Raw genomic sequence first — 17,642 nt, 5'->3', positions numbered from 1 at the left:
TTTGTCAGCGCCTTGTTCCTGACCGCGGGAATAAATCCTGGATCCCTGCTTCCCTCCCTTCCCTTCCCTTCCCAAGGCCGGCGGCCGGGTGCCAGCCGAGCCCCCCGCGCTGCTCCTAATCCAGCAGCGGGAGCATCCCTCGGCGGGAGCAGCGGGAAGCCGGGATAATGGGGAGCCCATTAGCATCTCCATGGAGCAGCGGGATGCAGGGATGCTTCCTGAATCCACATCCTGGCTTCCCTGCGCTCCCAGGTGCTGTTTGCCCACCGAGGTGCTGGCCTTGGGAGCAGCTGCGCATCCCAGGACCAGGAAATATCCCGCTCCTCATCCTCCTCCCGCTCCGGGGGCCCTGCATCACAAGGCCCGCGGTATTTCCTTGGATAGCGGCGCTGTGTTTGTCGGGATCCCCGGGAGCTGACGAGGTGTTAATGGGAGCAGGGATTGGGATTGGCACTCGGGGGGCACGGCTGCATCCCGGCTTCCCAGCCAGATGGGAAAAACAGTGGGAAACCCCCCCGCCCCAAGCCTAAAAGGGCAAGGAGTGGAGTTGAAGTTCGGGATGCAGGGATGCCCCAGGGGCCAGGGGTGGGTCCTGTGGATTGGGAATGTTGTCCTGTTAGGGGGTCTTTTGTGATGGAAGTGGAGGGGGAAAGGGGCGGGAGTGAAAGTTGTGTGCTCCAGTGAAAGTTGGGATGCTCACTGTGGAAATTGGGATGCCCTCCGTGAGAATTAGGATGCTGGCTGTGAAAATCGGGATGTTGGCTTTGGAAATTGGGATGCACACTGTGGAATTTGGGATGCTCGCTGTGGAAATTTGGGGTGCTGGCTGTGGAATTTGGGATGCTGGCTGTGGGAATTGGGGTGCTCATTGCGGGAATTGGGATGCTCACTATGGAATTTGGGATGCTCTGGCACCCTCACCCTGAAAGCTGGGATGTGCCTGCACCCTCCCAGTGAAAGCTGGGATAAACCCCAAAATATAAACCGGAATCCCGGTGCTCCATCAGGTGAATCCCGGTGGATGAGGTCACTCCCAGCCGCTATCTCTGGAGATAAGGAGCAGCCCCGCCATCCCCAAGTGGAGCCGGGACTGATGAGCTGTGTCCTCTCCAGAGTGGATTTCATCGCTGGTGGGAGACCTCGGGAAGCCCTGTCTCCTCGGAGGAGATTGAATCAGCAGAAAAATGGGGCTGGAAATGTTGGGAATGGAGACAGGGAGGCTGCTCCGGCAGATAAGCGGAGCCCTGAGCCCTCGGTGCTTCCCGGTGGGATGAGGGCTGGGTGGGACTGGAATCATTGCATGGCCCCAGGGAATGGCTTTTCCTTGCTGTAAAGAGAAGGAAAACCAGGAGCTCCTGCTGTGGTCCAGCTGAACCCCCTGTATTGGGACCAGCAGAGTTCCTGGGATTTTGGGATATCTCCCTTCCACGGTCATTTGGGACTTTGGGCATGGAGGGAGAGGACAAGGGGAAAAGCTGGAGAAGGGTGGATTCGGGTTGGATATGAGGGAAAAATCCTTCCTCTGAGGGTGATGAGGGCCTGGAGCAGTTTTCCCAGAGGAGCTGTGGCTGCCCTATCCCTGGAAATGTCCAAGGCCAGGTTGGAGCACCCTGGGACAGTGGAAGGTGTCCCTGCCCATGGCAGGATGGAGTGGAATGACCTTTAATCTCCCTTCCAACCCAAACCATTCTGGAACTAAATGATCCATGACAAAAATAAAATTAAAATTTATGGTTAATTAAAAAATGGATACTCCTGGGGTGTCCTGCCCCATGACTTTTCATCCATAGGACTGGAATTGGCCACGGAAGCTCAGGGAAGGACCAAATCCACGTGTGTGCCACGTGCCACCATTCCGGCCTCTCCCGAAATCCCTCGGTGCACACCTGGCCTGGGGAGGGGAAGAGGGGGGGCTCTTTCCCTGCTCCCAAAAAGCTGGAAATAGCAGCAGCTCTGTTGATTCACAACCACAGCCCTGACTTCCCTGCTCCGGATCCGAGGTGTTTTTTTTTTAACAATCCTCCCTTTTTCCCCGGTGAGCCGAGGGCACGCGGAGCGGCCAGGGCTCCCCTGCATATTCCCGGGGGGCCACGCCAGCTCCTCTTTTCCCCCTCGGAAAAAAACAACCCCCGGTGCCCGGAGCATAAAAAAGCCTTTGTGCGGCCGGGCCCGCATCCCTGGGGAGCCGCAGCGGGATCGCACCCTGGGCAGGGAAGGGCTGGAGCCGCCCTGGGAGCCCCAGCCATCCCGCAGGGTGATGCCTCCCCGCGCCAGCCCCGGCAGGAATGTTTGCTGTCACCGCAGCCTGCGGCAGGGAAATATTTTCCAAGGAAAAAAAAAAAAGGCCTCCCAGTGTATTCCGCGCCACCAGCTCCAGCGGGCTCTGTAGCCGTCTTGTTCTGCCGCCGCCGGGACACCGGGCTGGAGGAAGAGAGGAGGCAAAGGTGGGAGAGCTTTAAAAAGCTCTGGTTAAGGTTGTTCCACCCTCTGGAAAAGGGATTGGGAAGCTGCAAAACAGCCGGAGCTGCAAAACAGCCCGGAGGCTGCTTTTGGGGGAGAGGGCGGTTTTCCTCCGGCCTCCAAATCACAGCTTCATATCCTGGGATATTAAGAGATACCCTGTCTTTTTCCAAGTGGAGAATGTAGGTCAGAGCCCACTCTCCTTCCCAAAAGCCAGTGAGGATGCTGCTGCTGCTGCTGCTGCTGCAGGTTGGGCTGGAGTCTGTCCCTGCAGCTCTTTACTCTGGCACCAAAACAAAACGCACTCAGAAAACTGTGAAAAATAAGCCCAGCTCGGGAATGCAGCTGATTGGGAGTTTTTCCGACAGAAAGTGCCGTCCGATCCGCGGAAAACCGTTCCTGGGGCGGGTGTTGATTTGGGCACTGTTTCCTCTGAGGGGAAAAAAAAATCAGAGTGAGGGGGGAGAAATGTTTGGAGAGAGCCGGAGCTGCCGCCATCACAGAGCTTTTCCATCCCTCTGCAGAGCAGCTCTCCCCTGGAAATTCACTGGATTTAGCAGCCCAGCAGCCCCAAAAATGTTGGATTTAAGAGGCCAAAAGCACTGGATTTAGCAGGCCTAAACCATTGGATTCAGTAGCCCCAAATACACTGGATTTAGCAGGCCAAAAAGCACTGGATTCAGTAGCCCCAAATACATTTGATTTAAGAGGCCAAAAGCACTGGATTTAGTAGGCCAAAACCACTGCATTCAGTAGCCCCAAAAACATTGGATTTAAGAGGCCAAAACCACTGGATTCAGTAGTCCCAAATACATTGTGTTTAAGAGGCCAAAGTCACTGGATTTAGCAGGCCAAAACCACTGGATTCAGTAGCCCCAAAACCATTGGATTTAAGAGGCCGAAAGCAGTGGATTTAAGCAGGCCAAAAGCACTGGATTTAACAGGCCTGCTAGAAACAGTGGGTTTGGTAAATCCGATGTTTAGCAGGCCAAAACATTGGATTTAGTAGCCCCAGAAATGCTGGATTTAGTAGCCAAAGACACTGGGTTTAACAGGCCAAAATCACTGGATTTAGTAGCCCAAATAATTTTATTTAGGAGCACAAAGGCATGGGATTGAGCAGGCCAAACCCACTGGATTTAACAGTCCAAAACCACTGGATTTAACAGTTCAAAATCACTGGATTTTACAGGATAAAAAGCATTCAATTTAGCAGTCCAAAGTCACTGGGTTTACCAATCCAAAGGCACTGGACTTTGCAGTCCAAAACACCGGATTTTGTTGCCCAAAGCAATGGATTCTATAGCCAAAGGCATTGGATTTACCAACCCAAAGGCACCGGATTCAGTAACCAAATCCACTGGATTTTGAAGGCCAAAATCCCTGGATTTGGTAGCCCAAACCCATTAGATTTAGCATCCAAAGGCTCTGGATTCATCTGCCTGCCACGGGCCAGCAGCATAGGGGACAAGGTCCCAAGAAATTCTGAATTTTACTGGGAGGGAATCACTGTGTCTAGGGGGAAAAAGTCTTGGAAATATTCTGGATTCTGGCTACGGGACACAGCCTGGCTGGGATGAACTGTGCCATCATCCCACTCAGGACAGGCAGCCTGAAATTCCCTGTTTTCCACCTTTACCAGCGCTGGGAGCAGGTGTCAAAGGCTCCTCCTCAAACTGAAAATAATTTTTCTTAGTGGAAACAAAGGATTTCCCTTTGTCTGCCAAAATTAAGCTGATCCCACCCCCATAGCTTCCCTGGATTTTAAAGCCTGAGTTGAAATGGAATATTTTTGCCCCTGGAAAAGAGTGGAACTGAATGAAAATATCTTTGCAGGTGGCAGTGACCTGCAGGGCGGTGCTGGGATGGGGTGGCTCCGGAATTCCCACCGTGATCCATCCGGGCCAGGCCGTGGGCAGGGGGATCCGAGTGTCCTGCTGTCACCGCGGCGCCGCCGGTGCCTCATCCCAAGGCACAGACCCGGGATTGTGCCGACCCCGAACAGATTTATGGGGTGATCCTGGCCTGCTATTAGTGGTCATGGAACCGCAGACTCCCAGACAGGGCCCGATCCCAAGCTCCCGTGGTTTTTTTGGAAGCAGAAATCTCCGCTCCGGCTGTTTTGCTGCGGGCTCTTGCCAGGGACACCTCATTCCCAGGAAAACGGGGTGCCCTGGCAGCAGACTGCCAGGAGGGGACATGGAGGGTGACATGGAATGAGCGGTGCCTGCGTTGCCGAGCTCGGAGCAGCTCCGCCGGCTATTTATACCTGGAACGCGGGAATGGAGCCGCTCGGGATAAATGGAGCTATTTTCAAGGTCTTGGCCAGGTCTAACTGGTTTAAACAAGGCCGGGAATGACTCACAGGGCTATAAATGTCCGTCAGAATCCTCGGAGAGGCTGTCTCGGATGGATCTCCTTGGAAAAGCAGCCTCCCGGAGCGCTGAGAAAGCTGGGACACGCTCCTGTCTCCCTGTTCCAGCACCCATTCCAAATCCCATCAGTTCCGAATGGCTGGGACTGGTGGGACTGGGCACATCTTTGCTTTTATGGGATGTGTGAGGAATTTGGGAGTTGAATCCCTTTATTCTGCTCCTTGGATGATGTGCTGGACCGTCCTTGGGGGTCATTCATCCCCCTGCCCTGAGCAGCAAATTCCCAGTGGGAATCGAAGCACCTCAGCCAGGCTGGAAGCTCTCCAGCAGCGCAGGGGTTTTGTTAGGAAATAACAGGGAGCTATTAAAGCCCAGGGTTTTGGGAGGAGGCTCCAGATTCCATTTTCTTCCTGTTTGTTTTCTTCTTGGGAACCCAAGGACATTTCAGTTTTCAGCAACTGATCATTAAACATAAAAAATAATTCCCGGGATGAACCCAAACCCTGGATATTTCAGTCAGGTGAAAATTCCCCTGCCCACTGGGAGAAAATATCCACGGCAGGATTTTCCTGGGATGTGAGGAAGACTTTCTCTCCTTTCTGTCTTGATCTGGGCATCTCCCTCTGCTCATCCTTCTCCCTGTGCCGTGGGAGCTGGGGATGAATCCGTTAACTCCCGGTTTTCCGCAGCCGCCCGGCTCCTCCGGCCGTCATTCCAGATGCCTGCGCATCTTGTTTATCCAGCAAAACGTGCTGCTGGAAAGCCGGGAATGGGCATCACGTGGCCCACGGCAAACAGCCGGCAGATGCCCTCTGTTGATTTTGCTCCGGAGCTTTTCCAAAGGCTGCTGGGCTCTTCCAAGGGGCTTTTGCCCATTCCCACTGTGATCCCATCCCACCATGCCAGGATCCCCACCTCATGCCGGCATTGTCCCCAGGGAGCATTGGGAATGCTGTCCCAGGAAGTTGTTGTTCCCATTGGGATAAATGCTGGTGCTCCATTCCTAATAATGGGGCTTTATTCCCATTGGGATTTTCCAGGATTTTATTTTATTCCAGCAGCATCGGATAATTACAGAGCAGGAAGGAACGTTAAAACAGGGAGTGAAAATGCCAGAAATAGGGATGTATCCCGACTGTCTGGATCCTCAGGAATCCTTGTGGATGAAGCCAAGTTGCCTGCCCCTGGGATTGAAGGATGTCATTCCAGAGTTAAAAGGATGGATATCCTTGGGATATTAAAGAGACAAAATTTTTGCACACTCCCAGCTTTTCCTTTGTTAGCCTTGCTAAGGCCTTGGAAAATCTTTCCCGGAATTAAGCAGCCCCATTTAATATGGAATCTAATTAGGAGAGACTTGGTTGAAGAGTTCCTGAAATAGTTGAGTCAATATTGGCCGGTGTAATTGTGGGAATTCCCGGTGGAATTCGAGCACCTGTTCCAGAGTTGAGGCTCCATGGGTGGGGAAAAAGAGGGAATTTCAGTGGTCCCCATCCGAGTCCTTCAAGCAGCTTTTCCCAGTGTATGGAATTTGTGGGAACTTGGGAGCGTGACCCTGGTGTGTGTTCCCACGTTGGTGCTGGATGTGACCTTGGGACGTGCTGTTGGCTCTTCCTGGAGAGCTTTGGTGGGAATGCTCTGCTTAATTCCAAGTTTCAGGAAAGTGAATCATCCTCATCCTCATCCTCATCCTCATCCTCATCCTCATCCTCATCCTCATCTTCCCGTGGTTTGTTCTGCTCGTTGGAACAGAAACTCCTGGGAATGCCCTCAACCCAGCAGAGCTCTTGACCTTACAAAGATGGATCCTACTGGAAAAAATGGGAATAAACCCAGCCAGAGGCAGCACGGGAGCAATGGGAGCTTTCCTATCCCACTCCACCTTCACCCTTCCCTCTTCCCGCCTCAATCCCATCTCCCACCTCTTCCTGAAGTACTTCCAGGCACTGATTCATCCATAATTTCCGTCTCTTATCAGGGAAAGGTCTCAATAAATCCGACAAGTTGCCTTTTGTCTCCAGCAATCCTCCTGAAGAGCGGCTCTTCAGGAGACACCGTCTCCCAATTTCCTGATTTCAAGGGAAAAACCCAATCCTGCCTTTCTTCCGGAGGAGCAGCACAACCGGGAGAGTTCATTATCCTGGATTAATGATGATAATTATCAGGAGAAGAGGGATAATTATCCAGCTTGGAGGGAAGGCGCTGGCGTTGCTGCAAGGGATGGATGCAGGAAAAGCCCATCCAGGCTCCGGCCATCCCTTGGGAAGTGGGAGCCGCCTCCCAAGCCTTGGCTCCCAATGCAAATAAGAGCATCATTTCAAAATTAAATTTAAAATAAATATTAGTTAAATATTAAAGAGAAGAAATCAGGTGGAGATGGCCCAGAACTCGCTCTTTCCAACCGGGAATGTTTAAATAAGACACCACAGAAAATTTTTCTTTTTAGCAGTCCCAATGTTCCTTAAATGTTCTTTTTATGGGAAAAATACCAATTTTCCTGCTTCTTTTCCTTAGGAGAGATGGATTTTATCTGTGTGGAAGGGGAGAAGGGAATGGGAGGTGGTTGGATGTGGGAACGGAGCCTCCGGAGTCGATCCCACATCCAGCTGCTTTTCCAGGCCCTCTTTGCTGAATACAAATGTTGGAATTGCTCCGTGTCCTCGTGTTCCCGAGACAAAGGCTTTGTCTGAGGAGCAAGATTGGGATGTGGTGGCTGTGGTTGTCCCTGTGGGCACACGGAATGGGATGGGCACCACCATTCCCGGCAGGATGTGCTCCATGGATGGAGCAGGATGGGGGAATTGTGGGACAGACAAAGGGGAAATGGGATTTAAATGTCTGGGATGGTAGGAACATCCTGAAGGATCAAAAATCCAAGGATTAAGGGCGGCTCCCAGTCCACATCTGGATGGAAATCCTCACCTTTGGTGGGGACAAAATTCCAAGTCCTGTGGAGCCAAAGCAGGGCAAAGCCTGGCAAAGAGGAAAAAGCAGGAAATTGGGAAAGGGTGCCGAGCTCGGGATGGTGTCACCTCCGGCCACCCTCACGTGGAGGTGCCAGACGTGCTCACATCTGTGCCAACATCTGCCCCAACATCTGCAGGGCCCGGGCCTGAGGGTGGGAATTGCCCAGGGAAAGGCTCATCCCGGCCTCTCCGGAATCCATCGGAACAAACCTCGTGGTCCGAGGGAAAAAGGGGTGGAAAATTATCCGAAACATCAGGATCCAGCCAGGAGCAGAGAGCAGGATCCTTGAGCTTGCCCGGCAGCCACATCCCAAATTTCCCCCCATCCTCCCAGAATTCCCCCTTCCCGAGCCTTTGGATGAGCAGAGAGCCCCTTGGGAATGCAGGGAGCGGGGATCCAGCACTCGGGGTGCACCAGCCCCTCCTCCCAGCCGGGACGGGCGGTCTGGGGAGCGGGCCGGGGGTCCCTGGGTGTCCCCCCCACCCCGGGGTGTCGCTCCCGTCCCCCCCGCGGGCACAGCAGGCGACAGAGGGCGCCCCGCCACCGCGCTGGGGCCGCCCCTCCTCCTTTTGGGGTGTCCCCCCTCCCGGGGAGGCATCACCTTCCGGGCCGTCCCCCCAAAATCCCCCAAATCCCGGCAGAAAGCGCCTGGAAGCGCCAGCGGGTGGCTGGGAGGGGGGGGGGCTGTGGCTATCGCAGCGGCTATCGCGATAGAAGCAGGCGGACGGGGTTGTTTTGCTTTGGCCGTGGATCATCCTGAGAGATTTGGGAGCGCAGGGAAAGAATCCTAGAGGGGTTTTTGGGGGGATGGTTAAAAACTCTCGGCGATGTGGGGCAGGGGGAGCCCCCTGGGGAGCGCAAGATCCATAAATAAATAAGTAATTAAATAAATAGACTAATAAATAAATAATCAAAAAAACAAATAAATCGGGTTTGCGGTTGGCTTGGGTTTTCGGCTTCTTTTTTTTTTTTTTAATGACGGTGGGCAGATCGAGGTGGGGATTCATGGAACACTCCCCGGGAGCGGCGGGGATGCTCCCGGAGGAGCCGGGCGGGCACCGGGAAGGGGCGGTGGGAATGGGGGAAGGCCCCCGGTGCCTCCCTGTCGCCCTTGGTCCCCCCCCGCCGTCACGATTTAGACCACGGGGGGGTGATTTTGGTCACCCGTCTGTCCTTCCTTCCTTCCTTCCTTCCTCTTTCCCTCTTTTCCTCCTTCCCTGCTTTTCCCCGCTCCCGGGCGCTCCGGCAGCGGCGCTGCCCCGACGGAGCGCACCGGGACCCGCACCGGCAGCGCGCAGGGCCGGCCCCCGCGGCCCCGCCGGCGCTGCCCGCCCCTTTCCCTGCTCTCCCCGCTCCCTCCACTCCCGGTTTTCCTGCCGGGAAGAGCCGCGTCCCGACCTGCCGGCCGGGCAGAGCCCCGCGGGGAGCGAAGGTGAGCGGGGAGGGCGCCGGGCACTTCGGGGGGACACTCGGCAGCTCCAGCGGGGCCATTCCCGGCGGGAATGCTGCGGGGGAGCCGCTGCCGTCGGGGCTGTCCGGGCAGCGGGGTGGGAACGGTGTCCCCCGGGAGCGGGATGGGGTGGCAGCCGTGTCCGGGGTGGCAGCCGTGTCCCCCGGCGCGGGGCGGCGGCGGAGGCGCGCAGAGGTGCGCGGGGCCGCGGAGGAGCCGCTCCCGCCTAGGTGTGAGCTGATTATTCAAATGGGCAGCCGAGGACCTGGGGATTGGAGGCTCGCCCGGCCGCTCCGTGCTATATCACTGGGGCACCCACGTCACTGCAGCACTTGTCCTCCTCTTCCTCCTCCTCCTCTTCTTCCTCCCTCCTCCCTCCTCCTCCTCCTCCTCCGGCTCCTCCATCGCCTCCGGGCGCCTCTCCGCCGCGGAGCGCTGCGAAAACCCACCCAAGGAGCGGCGGCGGAACAAACCCACCCCAGCCCCAGCGCCGCTCCATCCCCCCCTTCCTCCCTCCCTCCTCTTCCTCCTCCTCCAGAGGCTCCGGCGGAGGGGAGGGAGGGTTGGCGACTTTTTTTTTTTTTGCCTTTTTTTTTTTCCTCTCCTTTTTTTTTTTTTTTTTTTTTTTTTTGGGTCGCTCTCCGCCGTCGTTTGTTGTGGCTGTTAAATTTTAAACTGCCATGCACTCCACTTCCAGTATGCTGGGAGCGGTGAAAATGGAAGGCCATGAGCACACGGACTGGAGCAACTACTACGGGGAGCCCGAGGTATGGACGGGGCCGGGAGCCCCAAAACCCGCCGGTGTCCCGGGCCCGGCACGGGATTAACTTTGGCACCGGCTCGGCGCTGCGGGCGGGGGTCCCGAGGTGCGGGTGGGGGTGCGGGCGGCTCTTCCCTGTTTTCCCTCCCACCCCTCCAGGTATTTTTCTCTCTCCGGGCAGGGATGTCCCTTTCCCTTCCCCTTTCCCTTCCTCTGCAACTCCGCTGCCCGGGACGGCTCCGCCGCTCCTGCTGCCACCGCGGGTTTTTTTAATATAGATACCAAAATATATTTGGGTTTCATTAAGAAGAAAAACAACCCCCCCCTACCCCCCTCCCGCCTCCCCCACCACCACCCCGCTCCGGGATTTATTTAACCCTTTCCTCCCGTGCCCTCCGCGGAGCCCCGCGGCTGCGGCTCCTCCGGCTCCGGGCTGGGCTTGGCTGGGCTGGGCTTGGCTGGGCTGGGGCTCCCCCCCGCGCCATCCCCGTGCCCTGTGTCGCTTGTCCCCGCAGGGCTACTCCTCGGTGAGCAACATGAACGCGGGGCTGGGCATGAACAGCATGAACACCTACATGACCATGTCGGCCATGAGCAGCACGGCCAACATGACGGCGGCGGCCACCTCCATGAACATGTCCTACGCCAACACGGGCATGAGCCCCTCGCTGACGGGCATGTCCCCGGGCGCGGGCGCCATGCCGGCCATGGGCTCGGCCGGCGTGCCGGGCATGGGCGCCCACCTGAGCCCCAGCATGAGCCCCATGGGCGGCCAGGCGGGCTCCATGAACGCCCTGGCGCCCTACTCCAACATGAACTCCATGAGCCCCATCTACGGCCAGTCCAACCTGAACCGCTCGCGCGACCCCAAGACCTACCGGCGCAGCTACACGCACGCCAAGCCGCCCTACTCCTACATCTCCCTCATCACCATGGCCATCCAGCAGTCGCCCAACAAGATGCTGACCCTCAGCGAGATCTACCAGTGGATCATGGACCTGTTCCCCTTCTACCGCCAGAACCAGCAGCGCTGGCAGAACAGCATCCGCCACTCGCTCTCCTTCAACGACTGCTTCCTCAAGGTGCCGCGCTCCCCGGACAAGCCGGGCAAGGGCTCCTTCTGGACGCTGCACCCGGACTCGGGGAACATGTTCGAGAACGGCTGCTACCTGCGCCGCCAGAAGCGCTTCAAGTGCGAGAAGCAGCTGGCGGCCAAGGACGGCGCCGCGGGCGCCGGCGGTGGTGGCAAGAAAGGCCCAGGCCAGGCCGCCAGCCAGGCCCTGGGCGAGGGCAGCTCCTCGGGGGGCTCTGACGGCTCCGCGGGCGCCGAGTCCCCGGCCAGCTCCTCGCCCTGCCAGGACCACAAGCGCGCCCTGGCTGACCTCAAAGGGCTGAGCCCCGGGGAGCCTTCGGCCTCGCCGGGGCAGCACCTGCTGGCGCCGCCGCACGCCGGGCTGGCCCACGAGGGGCACCTCAAGCCCGAGCACCACTACGCCTTCAACCACCCGTTCTCCATCAACAACCTGATGTCCTCCTCGGAGCAGCAGCACCACCACCCGCACCACCAGCACCACCACCCGCACAAAATGGACCTGAAGGCCTACGAGCAGGTGATGCACTACTCGGGCTACGCCTCGCCCGTGCCCGCGGGCCTGGCCATGGCGCCCGTCACGAACAAAAGCGCCCTGGAGGCCTCGCCTTTGGCCGGAGAGACTTCCTACTACCAAGGCGTGTATTCCCGGCCCATCATGAACTCCTCCTAAGCAGGAAAAGCTCCTGGAAAAAGGGGGAAACCCTTTCCTGCCCCCCCCCCAATACCCCTCGCAGTGGACTCTGAGCACGGTACATATCCGGTATATATATATATACATATATATATCTATTTTATTTTTTTTTTCTGTTGGCTCCAGATGTTTGCATCCATTCGGGAATCTGCAGCCGTGTGGCCCCTTCCCAAATCCACCCAAGGCAGGGGGAAATCTCCGTGTGGGGTGGTTTGGTTTGGCGGGGTGGGCATGGGGGGGACTTGTTTTGATTTTTTTCGTTGTCGTTGTTGCCACGAGGTCTAAATATATCTATTTTTTTGTGTGCGAGTGAGGGGGGCGGAAAATAACCCCCAACCGAGGCAGAACCAACCCCTCCTTCCTTGTGAATACTCCTAGTTCGGAAACCGAGAACCAAAAGTCTTGCAACGTTGTAAAAAAAAAAAAAAAAAAAAAAGAAAAGAAAGAAAAAAAGGGGTGGGAGGGGGGGAAACGGGGGAAAGCAAAAAAAAGAAAAGAAAAAAATACGAAAAAAAAATTTTAAAAAGGCAGGATAGATTGTTGTAATTGAAGCAAATGCTTGATGTTCCCGGGAGAGTAAACTACTTGGATCTGATTAATTTATCGTTTCTGTATGCTTTATTTATGGCTTCGAGCTGTGTACTCTGGTAGCTGGCGGCCGCAGCTGCCGCAGAACTCCATTAAAGTCGTGTTGGCGGTGCTTTTCCCCCTGCATCTCTGTTCCGCCGCCGCCGCCGCCCGACGGGACCCCCGCCGCTCCCGGCTGGCATCGCCGCTCTCCCTGCCGGCATTCCCGGGATCCCCGGACCCGGCTGCGACCGCTCCCAACCCTGCTGGGATCGCTCCAATCCCCCGCCGGAATCGCTCCAGCCCCCGCTGGGATCTACGATGTCTCTGCCGCCCTCCTTCCATCCCTCCCGGACCCTCTCCATCCCTTCCAGGATCCCCCCTATCCCCGCAGGATCCCACTATTCCTTCCAGGATCCCACTATTCCTTCCAGGATACCACTGTTCCTTCCAGGATCCCGCTGTTCCTTCCAGGATCCCACTGTTCCTTCCAGGATCCCAAGACGCCTCCGTGCCCGCGGGATCCCCGCCGGATCCCGCTATTCCCACCCATCCCAACCCGGCACCGCGGGCAGGGAAAATCCGCATCCCCCGCCCAAGGTGGGAATCAGGGACCCCTTTCCCAAAGCCCCGCGATCCTGGAAAAATCATCCCAGCTGCGTTAACCGGGAGGGATTTGGGACTCGCAGGGACAGCATTCCGGGGACAGCATCCCGGTTTTTCCGCAGGCGGAGGGAAACACGCGGAGCTTTTTATTTTCAACATCTCCCTCATCCTCTCCTTCCATTCCCTTTTCCCCCTCTTCCCAACCACTTGTTGTTTTTCCCACGCGGCGCCGGCCACGCCGCGATGTTGCTTTTTCCCAACTAACACCCAAATCCTTCTTAAAATTCCGCATTGTCCGCGGCGAGAGAAAAGGGGAGAAAGGGAAGGAGCGGGGAGGAGCGGGGCAGAGGGGGGGGGGCAGGCAGCAGGGGGAAAGAGGAGAAGGGGAAAAAAAAAAAAAAAAAAGAACCTTCCCAAAAAAACAAAACGGGGCTGAAATGTGTCGGGATCTCTGCAAGGACACACACGATGGCAAGCGGGGCGTGCAATGGGTGGCATTAGCACATAAAAGGCTCCCGCGGCCAGCGGGCACGGGCGCGGGGGTGTCGCCGCTTTGGGGACAAGGACACCCCCCCCAGCCCCCGCTCCCGCTCGGGTCCGATCGCATCTCGCTCCCTCCGCCGAGCTTTCGCCTCTTTTTTCTTCTTTTCCTCCTTTATTTTCTTCCTCTCCCCCTCTATTTTCTTCCTTCTCACCTCCTTTTCTTCCTTCTTCCCCTCTTGTCTTCCTTCTCCCTCCCTTTTCTTCCCTCTTCTCCCTTTTTCTTCCTTCCCCCCTTTATTTCTTCTCCCCTTTTCGTTTTTTTCTCCCCCTTTTGTTTTTTTTTCCTTTCCCCCTCTTTTTTTTCCTCGCCCCTTGCATTTTTCTCCCGTTTTACTTTTTCTCCTTTCATTTCTTTTTTCCCTCAGGCGTTTCATTTTCGTCTCCTCCTTTTCATTCTCTCCCCGTCTGTTTTCTCCTTTATTTCTTCTCCTCCTTTTACTTTCCTCGCTCTTTTTTTCTCCTTCCTTCCTTTTATTTTCCTCCGCCTTTTAACTCCCCTCTTATTTTCTCCTTTTATTTTTCTCCCCTTTTTATTCTCCTTTCACCTTTTGCCCCTCCCTTTATTTTTATTTCTCCTTTCTTCCCTTTCCTTTCTTTCTCCTCCCTCGCCTTTTCTCCCTCCTTTCTCTCCACCTTCATTTTTTCCTCTCTGCTTTTTCCCCCCTTTCCCCTCCCGCTTCCATTTCTTCTCCCTCCTTTTTTCTCCCTCCTTTCTCCCCACTTTAATTTTTTTCTCTCCTTTTCCCTCCCTTTTTTCCTCCCCACTTCCATTTCTTCTCCTTCCCTTCATTTCTTCTCCTCCCTTTCTTCCCTTCCTTTTTTTTCCTTCTGCTTGTTTTCCCTCCCTCTTTCATCCTCACTTTCATTTCTTCTCCTTATTTTTTTCTCCCTCCCTCTTTTCCTCCCTTTTCTTATTTCTTCTCACTCTTTTTTCCTCCCTCTTTCTTCCCCAATTTCAATTCTTCTCCCTCTTTTTCCTCCTTGTTTTCTCACTCCTTTTTCCTCCACACTTTCATTTTTTCTCCCTGTCTCCCCTCCCTCTTCCCTCCCCACTTTTCTCCCTTCTTTTTTTCCTCATTTTCCACTCCCGTTCCTCCTCCCCGCTTCACCATTTGAGTCAGAAACCACCCAAAAAAAGGGGAAATAACCCAAAAATCCTCCAGCTGGGCGCTATTTCTTCCCTTTCCCTCCTCCCCTTGGCATTTTCCCCTCTCTCCTGCACACAATCCCAACCTCGCAGCGAGCGCATTCTGCTCCTGCCTGGTTAAGCAACCGTGAGCTGTGAATAAACAAAGTCAGTAAACAAAAAAAAAAAAAAAAAAAAAAAAAAAAAAAAAAAAAAAGAAAAAAAGGACGAGGAGCAGCCGGAGCGGCGGAGGGGGGGGGGGTGGCTGGAGCTCCAAATTCCAGGAGGGTAAACTTTCCCCACCACGTCAGAGTTCAGCAAATTTACACAGATCTTATATTGCGGCCCCTTTCCCGGCGCGCCCCCCCCGCGCCGCTCGGAGCCGCGGCGAGCTGGAAGTGAATTTTATAAAGCTGATCGATATCTTGGTAAAATATTCATTTTTAAACGGGCGCCCGGCGAAATCTTTGCTTTGTGCTAAAGTCAACAGTGGCACAGTTGGAGCTCCAATAAATGCCGGGATGCTCCCGAGCTGCCGCACAGCCGGGCCGGCGGCCGGGGCGCAGGTAGGGGACACCCGCCGCTGCTTCTCCTGCTTTTCCTGCCCTTCCCTTCCCGCTTCCCGCTTCATTCCCAGCCCTCCTTCCCCAGCCTTCTCCCCCTCAGCCCGCCCCGGAGCTGCCGGGGCCGCGGAGGCCGAGGGGGGATGGATCCAGGATGGATTCAGGGTGGATCCAGGGTGGGTTCAGGGTGCATTCAGGGATCCGCGGAGCCCGCGCGTTTTTTGGGATCCCATCTCCCAGTCTTGGAGCACAAGAGGAATTTTGGGGCGTGGGGGCCACCTCGAGGCTCCGATTTAACCCCAAACCGTGGGACAGTGAAGGGACGTGCGGGCCCGGCTCCCTCCCTCTTCCCAAATTCCCAGATTCCCGAGCTTCCCCGAAATTTGCGAGTTTTATTTTAATCGTAGCGGATTTTCCCCATTTCCCCCTATTTTTTCCTCCCAATCTTTTGTTCCTGGAGAGGGTTCCTCCGCGTGACATTCCCTCGGCTCCCGCTTTCCTGCACCCCCGTGGGCCAAAAAATCCGCGATCCAAACATTCCCGCGGGTGTGTTTGCCTGGAAAACCGGGAATTTCAGCGGCCCTTCCCGATATTCGGGGACACAAGGGAGGGGTCACAGCTCGGAGAGGGTGTCCGTGTCCTCATGTCCCTCTCCGTGTCCCCTCACGGCGACAGGTGACACGGCTAATGAGCTCTGGCTAATTAGCGCTGACAGCTCCAATTAGCGCTCCGTGCCCGCCCGTCCCCCCCGCGGGGGCAGCGCCCGTCCCGGTCCCGCCGCATTCCCGCTCCTGCCCCGCCGCTCCCGGCTGCTTTTCCCGCTTTTCCCGAGCATTCCCAGCTCCCCGCGGTCGCCGGGATCGCTGTGTCCCTGCTCCGTTCTCCCGTCAATTCCCGGGTTCGGTTTTTTATTTATTTGTGGGATGCGGTTGGGGAATGCCGAGCGGGACCGGGCAGGGCCTGAGCTCCCAAATCAGCCCCACTGCAGCCGCCTCTCTTCCCTCCGTTATCCATAGTTTTCTTTTATTTTTCCATGACTTCTCCCTCAAGGAAAAGCCACTTTTCCCCCTCTTTTTTTTTTTTTTTTCCCCCTTTTAATTGTCCCGGCCCTTAATGACATTCAGGGGTGGCTCCAAGGACATCAAAGCACAAAGGGGACGGGGAAGCCCCGGTGGGATCCCAAATTCTCCCCCAAACCTTTCCACCAGGATAACGCTGGAAGAGCCGGCCCTGCCTTCCCTGCCCGCAGCATCCAGCGCATTTCTGGATGATCCCAAAGAAAAAAAACCCAACCAAATAAATCCCAAAAAACCAGGACAACTCGGGGCTGAGGATGGGACTAATTATTAATGGGGCTAAAAAGAGCTGGAACACCCAAGTAGGGCTTATCCCGTCTCCCGGGAAACTGATGGAACCTTCTTTTCCGAGCTGTAATTCCGCTCAGGCTCAAGGCAATTCCCACTATTTCTCCCAGAAATTGTCCTAATCCTAGATTATTTTTAGAAAATCCGCTTCGGTTAATTCAAAACCCCACAAAACCCAGGTAGGGAAGAGGTTGGAAAAGGGAAGGAGGGGAAAAAACAAAAGGTTGGAAGTTTATTCCCAGTGCCCGGAATAGGAGAGGAAATATTAAAGGATGAAGGGGAATCCGCCGGGTCCGGATTTCTGGGAATGTTAAACCCGGGATTGCGGAGCCGCTGGATGTGGGAAGAGCAAAAGGAGCTGGCGAGAATTTTTTTTTTAATTGTTTTTTTGGTGTTGTTTCCTTATCGACACCGCTGGAGCCGAGGAAAGGTGGGAGAGGTGGATTTGGGAGCGGTTTGGTATAGAAGAAAATAAAATAATTAAATTAAATTACATTAAAAGGAACAAAAGGCAATAAAAGAGAATAAAATCAAACAAAAAAATGGAAAAGTAAAAAAATAAAAACAAAAGGGAAAAAAGGCAAAAAGAAAAATAAAGGAAGGAGACATAAAGAAAAGGAATAGGAAAATAAGGGGAGAAAGAATAAAAAAGGAGAGAAAAATAAAAGAAAAATTCAAGAAGGAAAAAAAGAAGAAAAATCAAAAGAAGCAAAAAATATTCAAAGAAAAAATGGGGGAAAAAAGGGGGAAAAGTAGAAAAAATATCCCCGCAATTGGTTGTTTTCCCCCGAAATATTCTGAAAGGAGCACTCCAGTCCCAGAGCGTCCAGAGGCTCTGTAACGCTGGGAAAATCCCAGGATCAGCTCCAGACGGTGGGGACAGGGGTTTTCTGCCCTCCGCAGGGATGGATCCCAGAGGGACAGAACCGGGAAGAGGGAACGGGAGAACGGGGAAAGCTGCCCCGAGCCCGGGACCGCATTTCTTTGGGAAAAGATGGATGGAGGGATGCGGGGAGGGATGCGGGGATGGATGGAGGGATGGACGCTCCCTCCGGGCTGCTCTGCTTGCAGCGACAG

The 17,642-nt window shown here is 55.1% G+C and overlaps 1 protein-coding gene across 2 annotated transcripts; it reads left to right on the top strand.

Moving 5' to 3' along the window:
- Nucleotides 1–9,191: 9,191 nt before the first annotated feature.
- FOXA2 (forkhead box A2) lies at nucleotides 9,192–11,859 on the top strand. Of its 2 annotated transcripts, XM_064707090.1 has the most exons (3): nucleotides 9,192–9,234; nucleotides 9,950–10,019; nucleotides 10,528–11,859. In XM_064707090.1, exons 2-3 carry the CDS (start codon nucleotides 9,951–9,953, stop codon nucleotides 11,773–11,775), a joined length of 1,317 nt encoding a protein of 438 aa, XP_064563160.1. In that variant the 5' UTR covers nucleotides 9,192–9,234; nucleotide 9,950; the 3' UTR covers nucleotides 11,776–11,859. The 2 variants fall into 2 exon arrangements, with proteins under 2 accessions (XP_064563160.1, XP_064563158.1); XM_064707088.1 differs by lacking the exon at nucleotides 9,192–9,234 and having other exon boundaries at nucleotides 9,927–10,019.
- Nucleotides 11,860–17,642: the final 5,783 nt, after the last annotated feature.

Source organism: Zonotrichia leucophrys, chromosome 3 (genome assembly GCF_028769735.1).
Source record: "Zonotrichia leucophrys gambelii isolate GWCS_2022_RI chromosome 3, RI_Zleu_2.0, whole genome shotgun sequence".
Classification (NCBI taxonomy): Eukaryota; Metazoa; Chordata; class Aves; order Passeriformes; family Passerellidae; genus Zonotrichia; species Zonotrichia leucophrys.
Note: the sequence above shows the minus strand (reverse complement) of the source record. Positions and strands in the feature narration are given on the sequence as shown.